At 34.0% G+C, this 22,434-nt stretch overlaps 1 protein-coding gene across 6 annotated transcripts in view; it reads left to right on the forward strand.

The window, feature by feature from the left end:
• FSTL5 (follistatin like 5) overlaps positions 1-22,434 on the forward strand; it is a 795,291-nt gene that overhangs the window by 718,614 nt on the left and 54,243 nt on the right. For all 6 annotated transcript variants that reach the window (XM_040471352.1, XM_040471359.1, XM_040471338.1 and 3 more), the window contains 2 exons: positions 15,450-15,557; positions 21,780-21,904. In XM_040471352.1, coding sequence (XP_040327286.1) covers positions 15,450-15,557; positions 21,780-21,904 — 233 coding nt within the window. The remainder of the gene's footprint in view (positions 1-15,449; positions 15,558-21,779; positions 21,905-22,434) is intronic.

Below are 22,434 nucleotides of genomic sequence, written 5' to 3' on the forward strand. Positions count from 1 at the left end.
CAAATTTACAGTGGGCAATTAGTCTAATGGTTTAATTTCTAATAAGATAAGGACTGGTATAATCATGAGAAAAAGGATGCATAACTGTTCTGGTAGAAAACCTATCTAAGGCCTCCAGAGTTACATGATTCTCATATATATAACCAATCAAATGGTTCAGTACCTATTATGAGAATATATATCTTTCTGTATATTTCACCGCTTATGCTTCTGTCTTTGAGACTGCTGGATTTTGAGCAGGTTCATTTTATCTTGATTTCAGCTGTAACAGAGGCCATCAAATTGTAGGCATTCAGTATGGGATTATTTACATTCTAAAGCTAGCAGGTTAATGGGGGCACCTGGGTGGCTCAGTCCGTTAAGCCTCCAGCCTCAGCTCAGGTCATGATCTCAAAGCTTGTGAGTTCGAGCCCCACATCGGGCTCTGTGCTGACAGCTTGGAGCCTGGAGCCTGCTTTGGATTCTGTATCTCCCTCTCTTTCTGTCCCTCCCTGGCTCATGTTCTGTCTCTCTCAAATAAATAAATGTTAAAAAAAATTAAAGCTAGCAGGTTAAAATTAGAAGTATGTTTCAGAAATAATCAAACTGGTCTTTAAATTCAGTCTTCCAACTATAAACCTACACTGACTAAATATGTATTACCTACTAGATCCTCAAAAGTGAGAAAAGCTAACATCACTTATCTTCATATAATCACTATCTTCAGACAGCAATGTAAAATTTTAAATTAATAGAAAATATTGATAATGAAATGTTAATGCAATGGTAAAAGTCACATAAATTATATTATTTTTCATAGTGCCTATAATTACAATGAAATATGAGAATGTAAAAGATACTATATAATATTGAATTATTAAAAATAATATTATGATATATCATGATTGTGGAGATTTTTCAGACAAGAATCTAACATTTATGTTTTTATAGGTTAGAAAATTGGGCCCCATCCAAATGAGTCCTCCTTATGATCTTGTTACTAAAATAATAATACTTTATTACTCCTTTTGTTCATTATTCAAAGATAATCATTATGTGTATTTCTGCCACCATAAATAAGTATTGACTGATTTTGAATATGACATAAGTGGAAATATATAGTTCCATTATTTGTATCTGGCTACTTTGCTGTACATTATAATCATAAGATCATTTCATTTAAACATAGCTGCAGTGTGATTCTTTTTTTGCTGTAGGGACATTGATTATAGTTAATTATCATTGTTTGTCGATTCTGCATTTGAAAGTTCACCAAATTCATTTAGAACCAAAAAATCAATGCTCATGGTGCTTTTGTGGTCATTCAGGGACATGCGCAGAGTGGTGAAAAATTTGTCACCCAACATATATATTTCTAGCAAAGATTGAACTTGAAGAGACTCTGCCTTCTTGTTTCAGCTTTTATACTGTAAACAAGTCTTCTTTCCATGGTCTATTTAGTACCATGTGTTTTGCATTTTTGTGGTTTTGTGGGCAATTTTCCACTTAAAATGACTCCTAAGCATAGTGTTGAAATGCCTGTGTAAGAAGGCTGTGATGTGCCCAATGGTAAGCTTCATTTAGCCATGAGTTGTAGTACACTTTGGCCATGAGTTCAATGTTAATTAATAAACAATATATATTAAGTAAAGTGTCTTTGAACAGAAACACACATGAAATAAATTTAAGTATTGATTAGTTGATGAAAACCTTTTGACCAGAGGCCCTTAGGAATTGAAGTATGTATTCCCCTAGGAACAATGGGTTATTATTCAGAAATTCAGTGTTTATGGTAACTTTATAGAAACAATTACCAATAATAATGAAATCAAATGCATCTTAATATACCAGACATTATTTATCCATTAACAGTAGAAAACATAAATTACAGAAGGAATTCCAGAAAGGAGGTAATATTTTTCAAAATGGGAGTGAAAAAAAGAAAAAAAAAAAGAGGAAACAGTATTTAGGTCAAAATGAGTGATAATAACTGAGAATTAACTGTACTGTAATAAAGAATATTTTATATATATGTGTACACATATACACTGTGTATTATTTTTATTTTATAATTTATAAAATAAAATATAGTAAGCCTTCAGATTTAGAAAGGACAATGAAATCTAAATGGAAAAAAAATAAATATCAAAGAAGAATCTTAAAACGGCAGATGAATTACTATGAGAACAGCAGCAATTTTCTCAATAGCAATAATGGACACCAAATGAAAGAGAAACATTATTAAAGGGCTTAGTGGAAATAAAATATATTCTAATATTATAATATGATCAGGGAAAAATAATTTTGAAACCAGAGCATTATTTATTGTGTCAGAGACACAAAAACAAATATTATCACCAGGATAAACTGAAATAGAACTGAAACTGAAACTGTTTGTTTCAGGAATAAGGAAAATTAACTGATCAATAAGTTTGATATGATAGTGAGCAAGAAATTTGGTAAATATATGATATATTAAAATACTAACTTTCAGTAATAATTAGGATATCCTCTTAGTTTAAGATTGAAATGTTTAGGGGCACCTGGTTGGCTCAGTCGGTTAAGCGTCTGACTTCAGCTCAGGTCATGATCTCATGGTCTCTGAGTTTGAGCCCCAAGTCATCCAGCTCTGTGCTGACAACTCAGAGCCTGCTTCGATTTCTGTGTCTCCCTCTCTGTCTGCCCCTCCCCCACTCACACTCTGTCTCTCTCTGTCTCTCAAAAATAAATTAAAACGTTAAGGAAAAAATTTTTTGAAAAAAAAAAGATTGAAATGTTTAAAAGAGTGAAAACACAAGACAAAAACAGTGATATGAGTGTTTAAGTACTGTACATAATACGTAAACAGGGAAAGGGATGATTTGTTTGCAATATTTTAAGATTTTTTGTATTATTTTGGAATGGGAATAATAACTAATTATCCATACATATGTTAAGTATGCTTATTAATGTTACAAGAACTTATCTTTCAATATTGTGTCTGTCTATTAAAAAATAAAAGGCAGGGGCGCCTGGGTGGTGCAGTCGGTTAAGCGTCCGACTTCAGCCAGGTCACGATCTCGCGGTCCGTGAGTTCGAGCCCCGCGTCGGGCTCTGGGCTGATGGCTCAGAGCCTGGAGCCTGTTTCCGATTCTGTGTCTCCCTCTCTCTCTGCCCCTCCCCTGTTCATGCTCTGTCTCTCTGTCCCAAAAATAAATAAACGTTGAAAAAAAAATTTTTTTTTAAATAAAAGGCAATGAAAAACTTACAAATAAATACACTGGGAGAAAAAAGAAATAAGAAAGACAAATAATAAGGATGGAAAATCCCAAATAAATAGAAACAAGTTTAAACAAAATGATAGGATACAACTGAATACATTTATTTTTTGAGGAACTTTCATACTGTTTTCTACAGTGCACAAGAGTTCCTTTTTCTCCCCATCCTCTTCAATACTCATTGTTTCTTGCTTTCTTGATTTTAGCCATTCTAAGGTGATATCTTAGAAAATATTATGTAGATTCCTCAAAAACTTAAAAAATAGAAATATCATATGATCCAATAATTCACTATTGGTTATCTCCCCAGGAAATATGAAAACACTAACTCAAAAAGATATACTCCTATGTTTATTGCAGCATTTTTTACAATAACAAAGGCATGGAAGCAACCTAAGTGTCCATTGATAGGAATGGATAAGGTAAATGTGATACACAATGTAATATTACAAAGCCATAAGAAAGGATGATATCATGTCATTTGAGACAACATGGATGGACCTAGAGGGTATTATGCTAAGTGAAATAAGTCAGACTGTGAAAAACAAATATACTATATGTGTTCACTCATACGTGGAATCTAAAAAAAAATAAACAAACAAAATGAAGAATCATACTATAAATATAGCGAATAGACTGATAATAGCCAGAGAGGTGGAGGGTGGAGGGTTGGGCAAAATACGTGAAGGGGAGAGGGAGATACGGGCTTCCAGTTATAGAATGAGTGAGTCACAGGGATAAAACACAGAGCAGAAGGGATACAGTCAGTGATACTGGAATAGCAATGTAATGGGACTATATTTACAGTAGCTATATTTATAGTAAACATAGCATAATGTCTAAACTTGTAAAATAACTAAGCTGAAACTTAGTGTAATAATGTGTGTCAGCTATACTCACGTATTAAAAACTAATAAAATTTTAAAAAATATGTTCACAGTAACAATAACTGAGGATGGACTAATGTAACTCAATGAAAAAGAAAAAAGAGACCTGTCAGCCTGGATAATGAAAGCCTAGCCATATGCACATTATGAGATAAGAGATAAAAGAAAAATTGACTTGTAAGGACAGTGCAGATGATGCAGGAAGTATGCTAAAAAAATCAAAAAAGCTCAAATAGCTATATTGACATGAGATTTTAAAGGAACTTTAAGGCAACAAAGTATTAAGTTAAAGAAAGTTACTTGATAATGATAAAAGGTTTACTTTATTAAGAAAATATAAGACTAAAAACATACATGATTGCTTACAATTTTGTAAAGTGATTATTGCCATACTACTAGTAGAGATTGACATATGATCAAAGTGAGAAGAATTTGATAAATCTATACTTGACCAATCAAAAAAATCAACACTATATGTGAATTGAACAACAGTATTACTATGCTTGAACAGATGTATGTGTTGGGCTTTGCATCCAGCAATGATTAATATATACATCATCACTAAACATTTTATCATATCTTTTTCCATTAGGGCCATTACAACAGCATACAACAGACTGTGTAGATTATAAACAATAGAAGTTTATTTCTCACAGTTCTGAGTCTGGAAAGTCCAAGATTAAGGTGTCAGCATGGTTGTGATCTGGTGAGGATTTTCTTGCTGGTTCATAGTGCCATCTCACTGTGTCCTCGCATGGTAGAAGGGGCGAGGAATCTCTGTAGGATGTTTCTTTAAAAGCACTAATTCCATAATCTCCATGCTCATGACCTAATGACTTCCCAAAGGTCCACTTCCTGATACTATCATCTTTGAGAGTTAAGATTTTAACATATGCGTTCTGAGGGAGAAATAAACACTCAGACCATAGCATTTAGTGAAAATGACCACATGGTAGGCTACACATTAAGTCTCAAGAAATAGAAATGAAATTATTTCATACTGATTTTCTGACACAATGTTAAGCTATTAACAGTACCAAAGTAAATTTAAAATATTAATATCAATATCAAGTAATATTGATAACCATAAATAAATATGTTGAATCCAAGTAAGACTATGATTTGAGGTTATTTTTTTCCTTAATTAAAAAAATTAATAATAGCTAAAAATAAAACATTTAACCACATAGTTTTAGAATTTAGCTAAAGAAAATCAGAATAATCTTTATGAAAGAAGGAAAATATAAAGACAAATATATACAGAAAAACCTTGGTTTGCGAGCATAATTTGTTCTGGAAACATGCTTGTAATCCAAAGCACTTGTATATCAAAGCGAATTTCAAGAACCATTGGCTCACTTGTGATCATGTGATTTTTGGTGTCATGTACTACTTGTATTGCAAGACATAATTAGCTTATCAAGTTAAAATTTATAAGAAATGTTTGCTAATCTTGCAGAACACTCACAGAACAAGTTACTGGCAACCCAAGCTTTTCCTGTATATATAAATACACAAAGGAATTAATGTATAAAAGACAAAAATTGATTTATTAAAAAAAAGACTAAGTAAAAGTAAACTCTGGGAATTTTGGCAAAAAATAAGGACAAAAGTCACGATTAACACTATTAGAGTTGAATAAAAGAATATATAACCGCAATCCTAGCAGAGAATAGGAGAAACTAAGAAAGTATTAAAGTAGTAAATTCTAAAAACAATGTGGGAAGGAACAAATTAAAGGGAAAATATGTTAGAAACATGTAACCCAAAAAAGAATAAAAAGGAATATTAATTTAAGGGCTTTAAAACAAAACAACACAAAATATTCTGTCCCAACTGGGTTTAGAGGTGAAAGTTGACTTGGTGGCTGGCTTCCTGTTTTATCTACTCTTCCTCCTCTGGGGATAGTCTCTATATATTCTCATACTTTCTACTATCAAAGACAAATCTTAACCTTCTCTTGATGCATTTTGCCCCACACACCATTTATCAGCCTTATTGCCTCACTTTCTACAGCTGCCTTCCATTTGGAGAACAGTAGGAACCAAGAAAAACGTACCAGATATGTTCCTATTGTAGGGAAAAAATGTAAGAACTTAATATTTGGAGCAAAAAGGCTGAGGCAGTAGAGTGTCATGTGGTTTCCCACACAATTCTGGCAAGGTGTATGATGAAGTTGAATGTTGCCTTTCCATCAATAAAAAAAAAAATGGTTTTGAATTATAGGGGCTACCGAATACCTCACTGGAAAGAAGGAGCATGAAATAGCAAGTGTAATGATTTGGGTCATTCTGCAACAGTCTGTTCTATAGAAATTTAGACATCACTGTAGTTTTAAAATGAAAATTTCCATACTGAGTACACTCAGTCTAGTATTCTTTCTGATAGAAATACTACTTACTGAAACCTAAGGTTGACTGGTTGACTGTAAATATCAACTTAAAATTTTAGATATATACATAAAAGATTGTTTTCCTTTTAAATATAGAAGTTAGAATCTTCTTTTTTTTAAATTTAATTTTATTTATTTTGAGAGAGAGAGCATAAGCTGGGGAGAGACAGGAAGGGGGAGAAGGAGAAAGAGAGAGAGAGGGAGAGAGAGAGAGAGAGAGAGAGAGAGAGAGAGAGAGAGAGAGAATGAATTCCAATAGGCCCCTTACTGTCAGCACAGAGCCCGAGGTGGAGCTCTATCCCACAAAACATGAAATCATGACCTGAGAAAACTCAAGAGTCGGATGCTTGACTGAGCCACCCAGGGGCCCCAAAAGTTAGAATTTCCAATTTTTTAATTTGTCTAAGCTCTTTGTTTCAAAACCATGTATAAATTCAGCCTGTGAACTCTTTAGATAATGAGTTCCATACGTCTACTACCTGCTGGGTGAAAGAACACATCCTTATATTTGTCTTAACAATACCTTACAGTATGTAAATTTTAGTCTTCAAAAGTACATGCTTAAAGGTGAATTATAAATATCCTAGTGGTTCTATTTTTGTACTTGAAACACTTCATCTCTTAGAATTATAAATTCCCTCAAGGTTTTCCCAATTTGAAAACAACATGATAGATCTTACAGACTTCAATATTGAACCCTCTGTTTTATAAATTAATAACCCAAGTAGTTCAAGTTTTAACACTACTTAAGGAAAAAAAAAACATTTCTAGCTACTTGAAAGACTAAATTAAAAAAAAAAAACTTTATGACTTAAAGCTGTATGTATATCCAAATACAGGGCACACTCAAAGTCAACTGCAAAGCACAAAGTTAATTTTATAAAAGGTAAAGCATCCCTTTCTCATTCTAACCACTTTTCTCAACTGAGCCTAGATTTGAAGTCAGTCTTTTTTGCATCCAAGTAAAGTTATACTTCCTGATTGAGTGCTGTAGCTGTTTATTTCTTTCTTTCAAACCTGAGTATATTATACAGCTAAGAATATTAATTATAACAGAAAGTTAGTTCATCTTCTCCCAAACATGATAAAAAATACCATAGAATTTTCCATAGTGTGGATATATAAATGGAACGGTGAATTCCCAAATCAATCTTAAAAAAAAAGAAAAGAGAAGAAAAATAACACTACTCTTATTTAAGTTTAATCTTTCGAGCTTTCTTTTTCAATCTAATTAAAGTAGATCCCTAGTGTTTTACACTGACCTTATCTAAGAAATCATATTTCTGACTTTTACTTTTGCCTGAAAACACCTGCAAAAGACTGTGGATTGGTATTAAATGTGTATTTTAGGATTAAAAATCTAAACATTTTGAGCAGGTTTGTTACATTTTATTATTAAAATGACAAATATTTTCTTGACAACGTAAGATTTTATAAAATCCATGGTAAAATATTATCATTGGAGTCTATTTGTTTTCAGTGGATGCAACAGTATCATTTGTATCAACAGCTTAAAAAGTAAAAGGTCACAATTTTTTAATGGAGTCTATAACGTTGGTGTTGCTTTAAACATCAAATGTGTTTTTATAAGAACACGAAATTTTTATAAGAGTGGCATACAGGTGATATTTGGCTGTAAAAGAGATTGACTAGTTACCAAGTGACCTCATTTTGTCTTCTGTGGAGCAAAATCAGGTTTTGCTTGGATGCAAAAGTGGCTTGTGACACCTCGGGAGTATTCTTAAGTGTCATCAGCAGTCTCCTCTAGCCATTAGCACATTATCTTGAGAATCGACATCATTAGTTTAAATTAGGTTCACTTAATTAGCCAGCTGCTACTCTCCTTGTCAGACTGATAAACAAGCTGTGCTTCACTGTTCCTGCATGTCAAGACTCAACCCCAAGTTTTGTGTATCTTCGTTGCTATTATCAGTATTTCACCCTTACAAAATAAGCCATCTTTATAGAAGTTGATGCAACTGGCCATGACCAGTATAGCAAGTATTTTAATTTTTTAATGTTTATTTATTTTTGAGAGAGACAGCGAGACTCGGTGCGAGGAGGGGAGGGGCAGAGAGAGGGAGACACAGAGTCTGAAGTAGGCTCCAGGATCTGAGCTGTTAGCACAGAGCTCTTCGTGGGTCTTGAACTCATGAACCATGAGATCATGACCTGAGCTGAAGTCGGATGCTTAACTGACTGAGCCACCTAGATGCCCAATATAGCATGTATTTTAGATTTTTTATATTTGCCTCACCCCCTCAAGAAATACTGATAAATTTGAATAACGGTAGGTATGTTGGAATTATGAAGGAGTTAAGGTTTGTAGATTGACATAGAGAAAAAACAAAACAAAACCTTATAGTATAAGTAAATTATATCCTTAAACAATGTTTTAAAATATTAAAGAAAAAAATTTATCAATATCTTTATAAAGGTACAAATAAAACCTTTTTATTATTACATTATATAGTATATTTTAAGAAAGTAATAGGATACTGGGGCGCCTGGGTGGCTCGGTTGGTTAAGCGTCCAACTTCGGCTCAGGTCATGATTTCACGGCTTGTGGGTTCGAGCCCCGCATTGGGCTCTGTGCTGACAGCTCTAAGCCTGGAACCTGCTTCGGATTCTGTGTCTCCCTCTCTCTCTGCCCCTAACCCACTGGCATTCTGTCTCTGTCTCTCTCAAAAATAAATAAACATTATAAAAGAAACGAAAAAAAAAGAAAGTAATAGGGTAAGAAGTTAATTGAACATAATATAACACTCTGAAAACGGTACTTATATGGAAAATTAAGAAATATGGATTCTCAGACCTGAATACCTAGGTCACTACTATTAATTAGTTATGGTAACAATATATTGTAATTTTTAAGATATTTCTGAAAATGAAAATTTTTGGAAGTAGGATTATGGTTTAATTATCTGAATATCACCAGGCCAAGCAAAGGATACTGTGTGCAGAAAATCATAGTGTTTATTATATAGGAGAAAAATTTCCAATCTGCAGTATCAGAACCTTTAATTTAAACAAAGTCTTATGCAGGGCACCTGGGTGGCTCATCTGGTTATGTGTCTGACTTTGGCTCGGGTCATGATTTCTTGGTTCTTGGGTCTGAGCCCTCACAGCTATATGCTGACACCTCAGAGCCTGGAGCGTGTTTCAGATTCTGTGTCTCCCTCTCTCTCTGCCCCTCCCTTGCTCATGCTCTGCCTCTCCCTGTCTCTCAAAAATAAATAAACATTAAAAAGTTTTTTAAACAAAGTCTTATGGAATCATTCAATAGATCTAAACTGCTTCCCTTTGTTCTATTATGGTCAGGATTTCAATGACCTGCTACAAATAAAAATCTCATTTCCATAGGCTTCTCCAGGCAAAGTTTGAAAGCAATTTTCCTAGTAAAATAATATCAGTAATTAAAACAAATTTATACAAAGTAATAAATGAGCATTCTATATAGGTTAGCTGTGAGGTGAAAGATGAATACATATACACTTTTTTTTTTCCAATCACATATTCTTGAACATTTGTTATTCAACTTATATCATTTTTTTTTTTTCTTGGTAAATGGTTAGTAGCTGAAGAAAAAAAAAGAAAAACCTATATACACCAATGGTCTCCAAAGTGGAGTGGGTACAGCATAAAGGAATGAAAATGACAAATTGTGAGAAGGAGATACTAGGATGTCTTTTTTCTTAAAAAAAAACATATTACATTTTATAAGCATTTAATATACGGAACAATGTGGGAAGCTTGAATTCATCTGTATTTTGAATAGTGATGTAATGCACACTAAACATGACGGCATTTGGAGACGAATGTGGGAGTTTTACAATAAGGAGGGATCGATAGTGGTACTTTAGTTCATTTTTATCTGTACAAAGGGGATAATGATACTGCATACCTCATCACAAAGACTGTTACAAAGATTAAAAGAAATTGTATTTGTAAAACATTTTTAAAAACCTTGTTTATAATAAGCATAGCACAGAGTATAATTGTCTTTCTTAAATAAAAAAATAATAATGATAGTAATAAGTTTTGGAATGTTCCTTAATTTTGCAATTTTGTTTCCCCAATTAAGTAGATTTAGAGATCCATTAATTGTATGTTGAGTACTGCTATTTACAAGGTATTGTTCTAAGTGCATAGGTGATATTATTGACTTACACAAACACAAACAATCTGCTTTCTAACAACCTAGAATCCATTGGATGAAAACAGAAATGAAAGATGGGAATATTAAAATGTAAATTGCATAATGTATGCTGAGGTAGTAAGTCCTTTAGAAAAGGTAAAATGGTAGTGCAAGGCCACGTGGGATTGGGCAAGCTAAGGATGAGGGGATGTGCACAAAGTGAAGGCTGCTAACAGAATTAAGCAGGGTGGTCAGACTGGCCTCCCTGAGAAGGCGAGTTCTGAACAAAGGAGGTGTTGAGGAAGCAGACACTGGGCTATCTGTGGATAAGTTCAGGGGAAAAGTCCTCCAAAATACAGACATGTGGAGAGCATGTTGGATGAATGGCAGGAGGCCAAGAGCACCTTGATTGGAGGAGTAGGTGAAGGAGTCAGAGAAAGAAGAGGGAAGTGGCAGGTCAGCTAGGGCCTGGTAGTCATTCGAAGAACTTTTGGCTTTACTCTGAGGGAAAGGAAAAGACACTGTGGTGTTTAGAGCAGATTATTGTCATGATCTGTCTAATGCTTACAAAACAAACAAACAAACAAACAAACAAAAGCATCCTGACAAATCTGTTGAGAAAGTTGGTGAGTATAAAGTTAGATGTTAGAAACCATGTGATGAGGGTCAAAAGGATAGAGTCTCTGTTCTTGTCGGTAGCAGGGGAGATGCTGCAGAGATCAGTATTTAAAAGGCAGATGGAATCCTGTTCCGGAGAATGAGAGGCATGGGAGAGAGAGGGCAGAAAAGGGTAACAGAAAATTTACAATCCTTTTCATAAAATGTGGAGAAACATTTAAACTATTTTATAACACCGAAGTTTACAGGTTTAATTATGGAAGAAAAAAATTAAGTACCAAATATAGTGTCTTTCTCTTTTATAAAGGCTAATGGTCTAAACTTACTCAACATTTGAAGTAATTTCCAGAGTATACAAGCAGGTATTTTGTGAAATACAATACAATACATGCAAGTTAGTCCTTTCAAAAGTTGACAATATAAGTAAGAAAAATAACAATTTTTGGCTGAAAATTGGGTATGGCAAGATTAGCCTGAAGATGGTTGTTTGGAAATATTTCTGTCATTGTTACATGAATTTGTTACTGAAAACCATGTAAATGTTCCCTCTGTGAAATGTGTTATATCTGCACACTTGAAATGTTGTAAACATATTTTTATCTCCTAGAGTTAAACATTTTCCAAATAAAGTATGTCAGATGTACTTTTCTTCATTTTGATCCACATATCTTTTTTAGTTCTGGTGAGCTTTTATAACCAAATCCCAAAATAAATTGAAGAGAATTGAATACCAAAACTTTGAAATCCTGAAAGGCAAAATGTTCAAAAATTTGGGAGAGCATTGAGCAGATATTTTTCTAACTCTGAAGCTGTTTTGAAAATTGATTGATATTTTTCTCCTTCAAATATGTATAGCTTAATTTACTTGAAGGCAATTATTCATGGACTGCTTTTTGACGTCTCCTGAAACATATTCTCCTATGTCTCTGTCTTCCCATATAAAATAGTCTCTTTCTTCCCATTTATAAAAATATTCATACTTAAAAGCTCAATCAAAGTATCACCTCATGCCCCTATCCTTCATCCTGCTTTTTACTCCTTCCCCTGAGCTTTCATGGCATTTGGTTCTTATTTTTATTTTTTGCCACATCTAGTTATTTTAAGTTCTTTCATCCTCTTGTCTACAAATTCTTTCAGGACAAAGACTGTGCTTATTTACTTTCTCTTCCAGGTCTCAGATTCTTCATTTGCTAAATAAGAGTACTATATCTCTAACTTTAAAATATTATGATGCTAAATGTCATGAAAATACCTCTAGTTCGGTTAGCTTTTCTGATAGTAGTAGTATTTCCATGGCATACCCTAAGTACTTTATATTTACTACCTTACCAAAATATTCAGAACAACCCTTTGAAGTAGGTGTGATTATTGTCTCCATTTTATCAGAGAGGAAACTGAAACACAGAGAAGCTTAGTAACTTCCCAAGGTACTATTATTTTTCTAATTTAAGTGAGGAGGCTAAAACTTGCAGTTAGCTTCAGAATGCATGCTCATAAGCATGGGGTACTACTGCCTCTCACTGATTCTTGGCTTCGTTTGCACTGTCTATACAGATAATACTGCATGTATTGGGGTCTGTGGGTTTCCTTCCACCTTCCATAAAAGAAAAAAAAACAAAAATAAAAACAAAAAACAAAACGAACAAACAAAAAAAAAACCCCAAAGAATGTTTCCTATACATGAAGCATAAATAGAAGTGCACCATATCCACATACGCACTGTCAGGAATTAAACTATCAGTTAAGAAGGATGATCTTTCATGTGCAAGGAGGTTGCCACATTGGGGATAAACACAGACTATCAAATCTCAGCTCTTCTGATCACCTGCTAGATGACTACTGGTAAGACCGAGTCTCCATTTCTTATCCTGTTTTATGTGGATATTAACATAACCCATGGACTGAACCTTATGAGAGCTGGCAAAATGGAAATTTTCATTTAAATTGTTCCTTAATATTTAAAGTTATCTAAACATCTTTGATCTTTGTTTAACTGTGTCTTAACAGTTGAAAAACAAAGAGCCTTTTCTTAATGTTGCTTTTGTTGTTGTATTGAACTACTTTATCTTTACATTGTAGATTATTCCATTTTAAGCTGCATGCAAAATAGGGTAACATTATAATCACACATAGATCAAATTATACAAATAATACAATATTACGATATGAAAAACAAAAGAATCTTATTGCTTTGTTATTAGCGTAATGATTAATGATGGCACTTTTGCTGTATATGCAATGAAATTGTCAATGAGGACATAAAGAATTTAAATGAAACATCTGGCATTCACTTGATTACAATGAACAAAATACCAGACTATTTCTTAAGTAAAAAAGCCATTTAATTATCCCAAATAACATCAAGTCTAGAGACAGTTATTCTAGGTTTGTGTAGCAACTCAAGGTTGTTACGGAGAATTCAGTCTCCTGTCATTTATCTCTTGCCAAATCCTCCAAGTGTTGCTTGGGTTTTCTTTCTTAAGCTTATTGTTTCATGGCCTCAAAATGACTTTGGAAATTAAGGTTTACTGTTCTCATATGAGAGCATCCAAAGCATGAAGAAAGAGAAAGTGTGGCACAGTAGCATTCTCAAAAATCATTCATCACATTAATCTTTACCATGTATAAAGGGGAATATTCTATGTGACCACTCTAGCCTCTAGAGAGGCTGGGAATCTTCACACTTGTGAAAGGGACCCTAAATAAGTGTTGTTTTCTCCCCTTCAATATTACTGTAAACAATGGCATCCATAGTAGCATAATGTTTGATTTTTTTTTTAATGTTCCATATGAAAACTACAAACTACCTTAATTTTTACATGTGTTTCCCATTGTAGATAAGCCTGTCTTGCTGTCTGGATTTTTTTGTGTATATGTGTTCTACCAATTAGCTACGTTTGCAGTTTTAATCTTGTATTATTTCTTCTACTTGGTTTTGTGTAAAAGGGGAATAATAAAGATGGAATCCCTAAAAGAAAAAAAAAAAGGGAAGTAGGCTTGAATCTCTGATGCTCACCAAGTGGGCTACCTCCCCTGAGAACATTGATGGCCACCTAATCCCAAAGCAACATAGTGGCTCTGTTAGTCAGGAAGAAAGTGACAAGGGCACTAATACAGAAATCTTTAAATAGGTGTTTTTAGAAATTAAATAATTACTGCAGTAATCCAAGAGTATTGAGAATTTTAAATAGATAAAATGCAGAACAAGGTTTTAGAAAATAGTTACTTTGGTAAGACTAAATTGCCAACATGTTAACTAAAGCATGAACCAACATGTTAACTAAAGCATGAACCTTCACATGTTCAACCAACAGTAGTTTACCTTTAATCCACTGAGAAGAGGATTGCATTATGAACTAAGAATTGGGAAATTCTCTAGGGATATTGAACAGAGCTTTTGGAAGAAATGCTTTCTATATTGAATAAAGGTAGTTTTATTGAATACAATTTGTTTAATGCTATATGATCAGAAAAAAAAATATGTAAGGAAACTACTACAGGAAATTACTTGAAAAAGGTGTTAGCTTGAAATATAAATAGCTTGAAATTAAGGTGAGTGAAATAACTTCCTGGCAGCAATTTGTTTTCTGGAAGTTTTGTTTTAAGTAATTGCTAAATATTATAAATATTAGCAGAAAAACACATTTACCACATCAATATGTTAAAATAATGCTTTTACTTCTTTCTGTAGTATTAGATTATTCATTAAGGAAACTAAATTAGGTAATCTGTCATTAGAGTTACAACCATATATCAGATTGCAGGCATTTTAGCATTATAGATGGCGAAATCCCATAACCAGCACTAGAATGAAAAAAAAAAAAAACTAATAGTATAAACATAGTTCTTACGTGTGTTCAACAATTGAATAAAATACACATATTAATCATTTATATATCTTGAGTTTCTAAATAGCTTCTCTACGACACACAATTTGCATAGGTAATGAAGGAACTTAAGACTACATAAAAATATGGGCAAAAAATTATTCAAAAAATATGCTTGGGTAAAGTATCATATTTCCAAATTAATCAAATGAAGGTTTAGAAAATTAGATAATTTGCAACATAAAATTTTAATCTGACATCTAAACTCTTGTGTTATTTCATAATTTTTGGCATAGTTTTAAATGAATATTTCAGTCTGAAAACATTTTTTTCAACTCCTATTTATTACAGGCAGTAAGCACAGACCCTGTGCCAGTTAAATTACACTACGACAAATCACATGACCAGGTATGGGTGTTAAGCTGGGGTACCATGGAAAAGACTTCTCCAACATTGCAAGTAAGTACATTTCAGTATATTTGAGAAAACAATGATTTTTAAACCTTTAGATATATCACTGGATATTTATAAGTATTTAGCAATGATATTCTTCCATCTGAGGACTGTACTTTAATCACATCTAGATCTGCATAGAAAAGGCAGGGGGAGATAATACAAGTACTTGTTTGGATTGGAAAATACTGTAGGTCATACTTATCAAAGGTTAGATTTATACACAAAAATAATAACCGATGATGACAAAACTGATGCCATTAGGAAGAAAAAAATCATAACTTACCTTTCAGCAATTACCTTCCTCCCTGCAATTTGCATGAGATTTATTTTGTTTCCATCTCTCTTTCAAAACGTGGCATGGAGATAGAGACTAAGAGAGTTGGACAGTCTCAAGACACATCTCCAATTTTTCCAGAAAGATAGTGTGTTATTATATGAGCACAGACTCGTTTCTAACTGGGGAATAAGTGGTAGAATCTTTGTGGAATTTGCTTACATTTTAAAGTTGTTTATACAGAACTTAGTAGAGAAAAAAATATATATTTTGACAATGTCTCTTTGGCACAGTCTTTCAATTTTTGGAGTTACAAGTTTAACAGAAAACTGAGAGGGAATGAGAAAGAACATTTGGCCCTGGAAATGTGTTTTTATCTATTTCTCAAACTGCCTTGATTATAGCACTGCTGTGAAGATTCCTCTTCTTATAAAGTCCTAAATCATTAACTTTGGCCAGTTTTCACTAAGTCTTACATGCAATTTTTTTTTGTTTTGTTGGTTTTTTTTTTTTTACTTTTTGTCAGTTGTCACTACCAATACTTTAAATGATTCTGAAGTATTTTTAGTTTTACAATATTTAACTTACAAGAGGCAAGTTTACTGAAATGATTTTAAAGGAACTATGAGAATGATGGTTCATTTTATATTTCACTAGAAATATGTGTCATAAGTAACATCTAACATGTAATAGTTATTCAGTTATTTGCTGTAGCGAATGAAATCACCCCAAAATTTGATGTGTTAAACAGAATTAAAGAATGACTTAAGGGGCGCCTGGGTGGTGCAGTCGGTTAAGCACCCAACTCTGGCTCAGGTCATGATCTTGCAGTTTGTGGGTTTGAGCCTGCTTTGGATCCTGTGCCTCCCTCTCTCTGCCCCTCACCTGCTCATGCTCTGTCTCTTTCTCTCACTCAAAGGGAAATAAACATAAAAAATAATAATAATGACTTATTACTCATAGTTCTGTGGTGCAGCAATCTGGGCAGTTTGTGGGCATGATTAAGAAACACTCAGGTGGCTGCACTCATCTGATTACAGTAGCTGGATGGTTCAAAATAGTCTCACTCCCACGTTTGTTATGTGATGGTGGTGATTAGCTGGGCGGCTTGTGTCTCTAGCATGTGCCTGCTCATCCTTTAGACTGGCATCTGGCAACATGGTGGTTCCAGGTTATAAGACAGTGGAAATTGCAAGGCTAATTAAGATCTAGGTCTTAGAATTCACATAAAGTCACTTCTACTACAGCTTATTGATCAAAGCAAGGCATACTCCTTGCCTAGATTCAAGAACATGAAGTAACAAGGCCAATCTTTTGATGGAAAGACTACAGTGTTCATTGTGGACAACTGCTTGACTGATCTATGACAATATGGTAATATCGTCTAGTTATTTGATATTTTACTCTTAAATCTTGACAAGATAAAACAGGCCAATATATATTATTTTTTAAAAAACCATTCTTATGAATTATTTTAATTCTATTACCTTAAAAATAAAATAAACACAGCTTATAAAAGTTAATTTTTTCTTTTAAAGCAGTATATATTTTCTTTTTTTATTTATTTTTATACTTTCTTTAAAACTTATTTATTAATTTTGAGAGTGGGAAAGAAAGATAGTAAGTGGAGGAGGGCAGAGAGAAAGGGAGGACAGAGGATCCAAAGTGGGCTCTGTGCTAACAGCAGAGAGCTTGATGTGGGGCTCCAATTCATGAACCATGAGATCATGACCTGAGCCAAAGTCAGACACTTAACCAACTGAGCCACCCAGGCACCCTACAAGCTGTATATATTTTCATTCTACTATATTCTTTAGAACTGATTTCTTCCCCTCCCTATTGGTATTTGCTACTTGGATAGATTAATGTTGCAATCCTCAGTGTTGCAATCCTTCCATAAGGCACTTTAGGCAAACTCCTTTAATATCATACAGAAAGGGGGGGAAAGGCTTTATAAAGGTGTTAAGTAACTTCCCACACATTATCCAGCCGTTAAAAAATGGGTTCTTTTTCTCTGGATGTCCAATAAAAAATATGCTAGTAAGATTTAATGATTTTTTTAAGTACTTGCTGGATGGAGGGAAAAGTAAGTTCCACACCTGAAAATATAATACAATATGTAAGAATTCAAAAGTACTATTGAAATAGTACATACCATAAGATTTATTTGCATGAAGTAAAATTTACACACATGCACATACATCTATATAAATCTGTGATAGATTAGATAGATTGATAGACAGGCTGACAGGAAACACAGAGTCTCTGGATCATAGAACAGACCATTTCATACTCAAGGAGCATATTTGTGTTAATTCTCCAACCCCATTCCCATGGGGTGATGCCATGAGAGATTAATATTACCCTGCCTCAGCACAGTTGCACTAACAAGAGAAGGACCCTGCAATTATGTGTCTCCAAGTTTTTTTTAAGACTGCTGGCACAATAGCCCATCCTCTCCTGTGAAAGATAGACATTATTATTACTCTGGGATGCAAATCTTATCAGGACGGTGCCCTGGAATGTCAGTAAGGCTCAAAGGAGTTAAGTCTCTACCTCTCTCTGGAGCAATACACCACCTTTAGCTTCCAAGGCCTTTTTGCTACCCTGTCATCCTTTAACCAACTCTGCCAGTGCCCTCTGCTCAGAAAGACTTGACTCAGCAGAAATGTCAACAGATTAATGGTTAATTGTCTTCCAACAAGATTATCAGGAAACATCTGCAAAGGAAATGGGATTTAAGATTTGTTTCAAAGGGGAACAGACTTACCTTTGGAGAAACTGAATTCACCAAACCAAAAATATGGGCAAGGTCTGATTTTTCCTAGAGTGTTCCTGTGGCATGTTGAAAGATTAGACTAGAACTAGAGATATTGATGTCAGGTTGTGATGGCTAGGCAATAACTTTTTGCCCTAATGCAATATATCTTATAATAGTGGCCACTGAAAGCTTGAAGGTGCGAAAGCATTTTTATAAAATATCTGAAACTCATATATATACTTATACTTTGTGTTTTCATTTGACTATAATTAAATCTATACAACTTTACCAATTATGGAAGCAAAATATATTTTCTGTGATATTTATAATTAATTAATAACAACTAATAAATTTCATAACTATAGGTACATAAGACAGTGCTTTTCCAATTAGTATTCTCAGATGAATTATCAAAGATTTATTATCGTTATTTTTTTATTTTTTATTATTTTTTAAAAATTTTTTAATGTTTATTTATTTTTGAGAGAGACAGAGACAGAGACAGAGCGTGAGCAGGGGAGGGGCAGAGAGAGAGAGGGAGACAGAATCTGAAGCAGGCTCCAGGCTCTGTGCTGTCAGCACAGAACCCGATGTGGGGCTCGAACTCATGACCTGAGCCAAAGTCGGACGCTTAACCGACTGAGCCACCTAGGCGCCCCTCGTTATTTTTTTTTAAAAGGAAACTATGCCTTATGAAAATTTAGGAAATGCTGTTCTGAAAGTCATGAGTCTGTCATCTACACAGATTTACAATCCATATGTTATCTTTTCAAATGCACAATAATTAGAGAGGAAATGTCCCCAGGAAACAACTTGGAATAAAGTCTTTACGTCTTGCTATTGGCCAGGAAGTAGGCTCCTGCCAGATGGGGTGACAGTGGGAGTTGGCAGCTGTAGGTTATTACAGATAGAGAAACAAGCAGCAGGATGCCATTAGGAATGAGCCAAGGATTGTCCCAAGATCTGGCCTGTTGATTAAGGTGCATTGTGGATCAATTTGTGTGTCCTGGCAGTTAGTCAGCTCAGTCCTGATATCTGGTAATCCACCTCTTCCCATTCAATTGCAGCAATGAGAAGGATCTAGAACCATCAGGAAACAAAATCCAGACTAAGAACTAGGGAAAAGTTAGTTAACATACAGTATAGTCTTCTAGGCTTCAGGAGTAGAACCCAGTGATTCATCTCTTACATATAATACCCAGTGCTCATCTTGAAGAGCACCCCCCCTTAATGCCTATCACCCATTTAACCCACCCCACCACCCCCACTATCCCTTCAACCCTCAGTTTGTTCTCTATATTTAAGAGTGTCTTATGGTTTTGAGGATGTAGGGAAAGGGGAACCTTATTACGCTGTTGGTGGGAATGCAAACTGGTGCAGCCACTCTGGAAAACAGTATGGACATTCCTCAAAAACTTAAAAAGAGAGCTACTGTACATCCAGCATTTGCACTACCAGAAATTTATCCAAAGGATAGAAAAAAGCTGATTTGAAGGGGCACATGTACCGTAATGTTTACAGAAGTGCTATCAACAATAGGCAAATTATGGAAAAAGTCCAATGTCCATCAACTGATGATGAATGGTTAAGATGATGTGGTATATATATATATATATATATATATACATATATATATATATGTATATATATATATATATAATGGAATATTACTCAGCAATCAAAAAAATGAAATCTTACCATTTGTAACAATGTGGATGGAACTGGAGAGCATTATGCTGAACAGAGAGGGAGGCACTGTATTTTTACAACCTAGGACTATGCCAAACACAAATGAGATGCTCAGTTATGCTTCATTGGCATAAAATAATTTTCATCAGTAATGTTGGGATACATTATAGTGTTGTTTGACTATTAAGTTATGTGATGCCTGTAAACTGCTTAGAACACATACTGGTATATAGCAAGCTCTCCATAATGTTATTATTGCTGCGATCAGCCTGAAGAAATGAAGAAATGAAGAAAACTTAGTTTCTCGGAGAAAAAAAATCAAAAATGCTATTTACTTTTGTCATATAAACCAAAGGAAAAGACTCAGTTTTAAGGGGGGAAAGTCTACTTAACTTAGGAGAGTCAGTCAATAGTTTAAGAAGTTTAATTTGGTGGCCATATGTAGAAAGGATTTAAAAGGGGAGAAATAAAGGCAGAAAGTGCTTTAAAAGGCTAACACAGAGCAATGACTGTCCAGCAGGAACAGGAAAGCATATGGAGGTGTGAGAAATCTGAAGAAAGAACTGATAGAATTTGGTGCATAATGGGATATGAGGAACAAAAGAGTTTAAATGTAGTCATCTTTTCTTGAATGGACTATAAAAGTTTTAAAAACCAATTAACAATGAATAAAAAGAGGAAAAGTCTTTGATAAAAACTTACTTGAACCTGTTATTTTCAATGTATAGGAGGAAAAAGTTAAATATAATTTCATCTATTCTGACGTTATTAAGCGCTAAAATATTATGTATGATTTGTTTTAGAGTTTTCAGTTTTATTTCCAGCTCTGTTCTATATTAAAAGTTTTCTGTTCATCAGCTATACCTTAACAAAACTGAAGGAAGGAAGGAAGGAAGGAAGGAAGGAAGGAAGGAAGGAAGGAAAGCTAATAATCTCATTTACATCATATGTGTGCTTGTTTTTATTTTTCTCATTGTAGCAAGGTTAACATGTTTATAACACAGAACTTGTTTATAATAATTTTATAATTTAGGGGTGCCTGGGTGGCTCAGTCGGTTAAGCGTCCGACTTCGGCTCAGGTCACGATCTCGCGGTATGTGAGTTCGAGCCCCGCGTAGGGCTGTGTGCTGACTGCTCAGAGCCTGGAGCCTGTTTCAGATTCTGTGTCTCCCTCTCTCTCTGACCCTCCCCCATTCATGCTCTGTCTCTCTCTGTCTCAAAAATAAATAAATGTTAAAAAAAATTAATAATTTTATAATTTAAGCAGAAATTATTCAAGACAAATCTTTTTCTGTTTTTTTCTTTATAAAAACAAATTTCTATGTTAAAAATAAACAAACAATTACAAAATTCCAATTTGCTTAATGATGTACTAATTTTCAGGATGGCAATAAAGAATCTAAGAAACAACTGCTGATTTGTTTCATCTCTAAATAAAGTTAACACTGATACTATTAAGGGAATGCACTGCCAAAGTCTAACCATGGCGTTTTCTGTTTAGGTAATAACCCTGGCCAGTGGGAATGTTCCCCACCACACTATTCACACCCAGCCTGTGGGAAAGCAGTTTGACCGAGTGGATGATTTTTTTATCCCCATGACAACACTCATCATCACACATATGAGGTAAGTGCTAAAATGAATGATCAGTTTTTGGATTCCTCCTAATTTAGACAGGAAGCCATGGGAAATCATAAAAACTAAAACACATTTATGTTATACAACAAATACACACATGATTTACCTTGTCTCATCTACTTGATGAAATTTTATTTACCAACATTAGTAATGAGTTTCCTGTCATGCATTTCTTTGTATGCCTAATAAGGAAGTGAATTTTAAAAGATCAGTTGCATTTTTAAATCAATTTTGCAGTTAATATTTTTGCAAGCTGTCATTAGAGTCTTCTTATTAGGCTTTTACAAAATGCTGACATTTGAACTCAGCATGATGAAAGAACCACTCTTCTAGAAATCTATTCAATATATTATAATGACATTCTTACACCACGTCTATATGGAAATTACTATAAAAATGTCCATAAGAAATTAATATAAACCGTATTAGGAAGTATACAGTAAGTTTAAATAAAATGTTTGAGGTCTACCCTTTGAGAAATACGTTATTGTGCTCCATCTTTGTGTGTACTTACAAGA

Source organism: Herpailurus yagouaroundi, unplaced genomic scaffold (genome assembly GCF_014898765.1).
Source record: "Herpailurus yagouaroundi ecotype Mexico unplaced genomic scaffold, PumYag 28, whole genome shotgun sequence".
Classification (NCBI taxonomy): domain Eukaryota; kingdom Metazoa; phylum Chordata; class Mammalia; order Carnivora; family Felidae; genus Herpailurus; species Herpailurus yagouaroundi.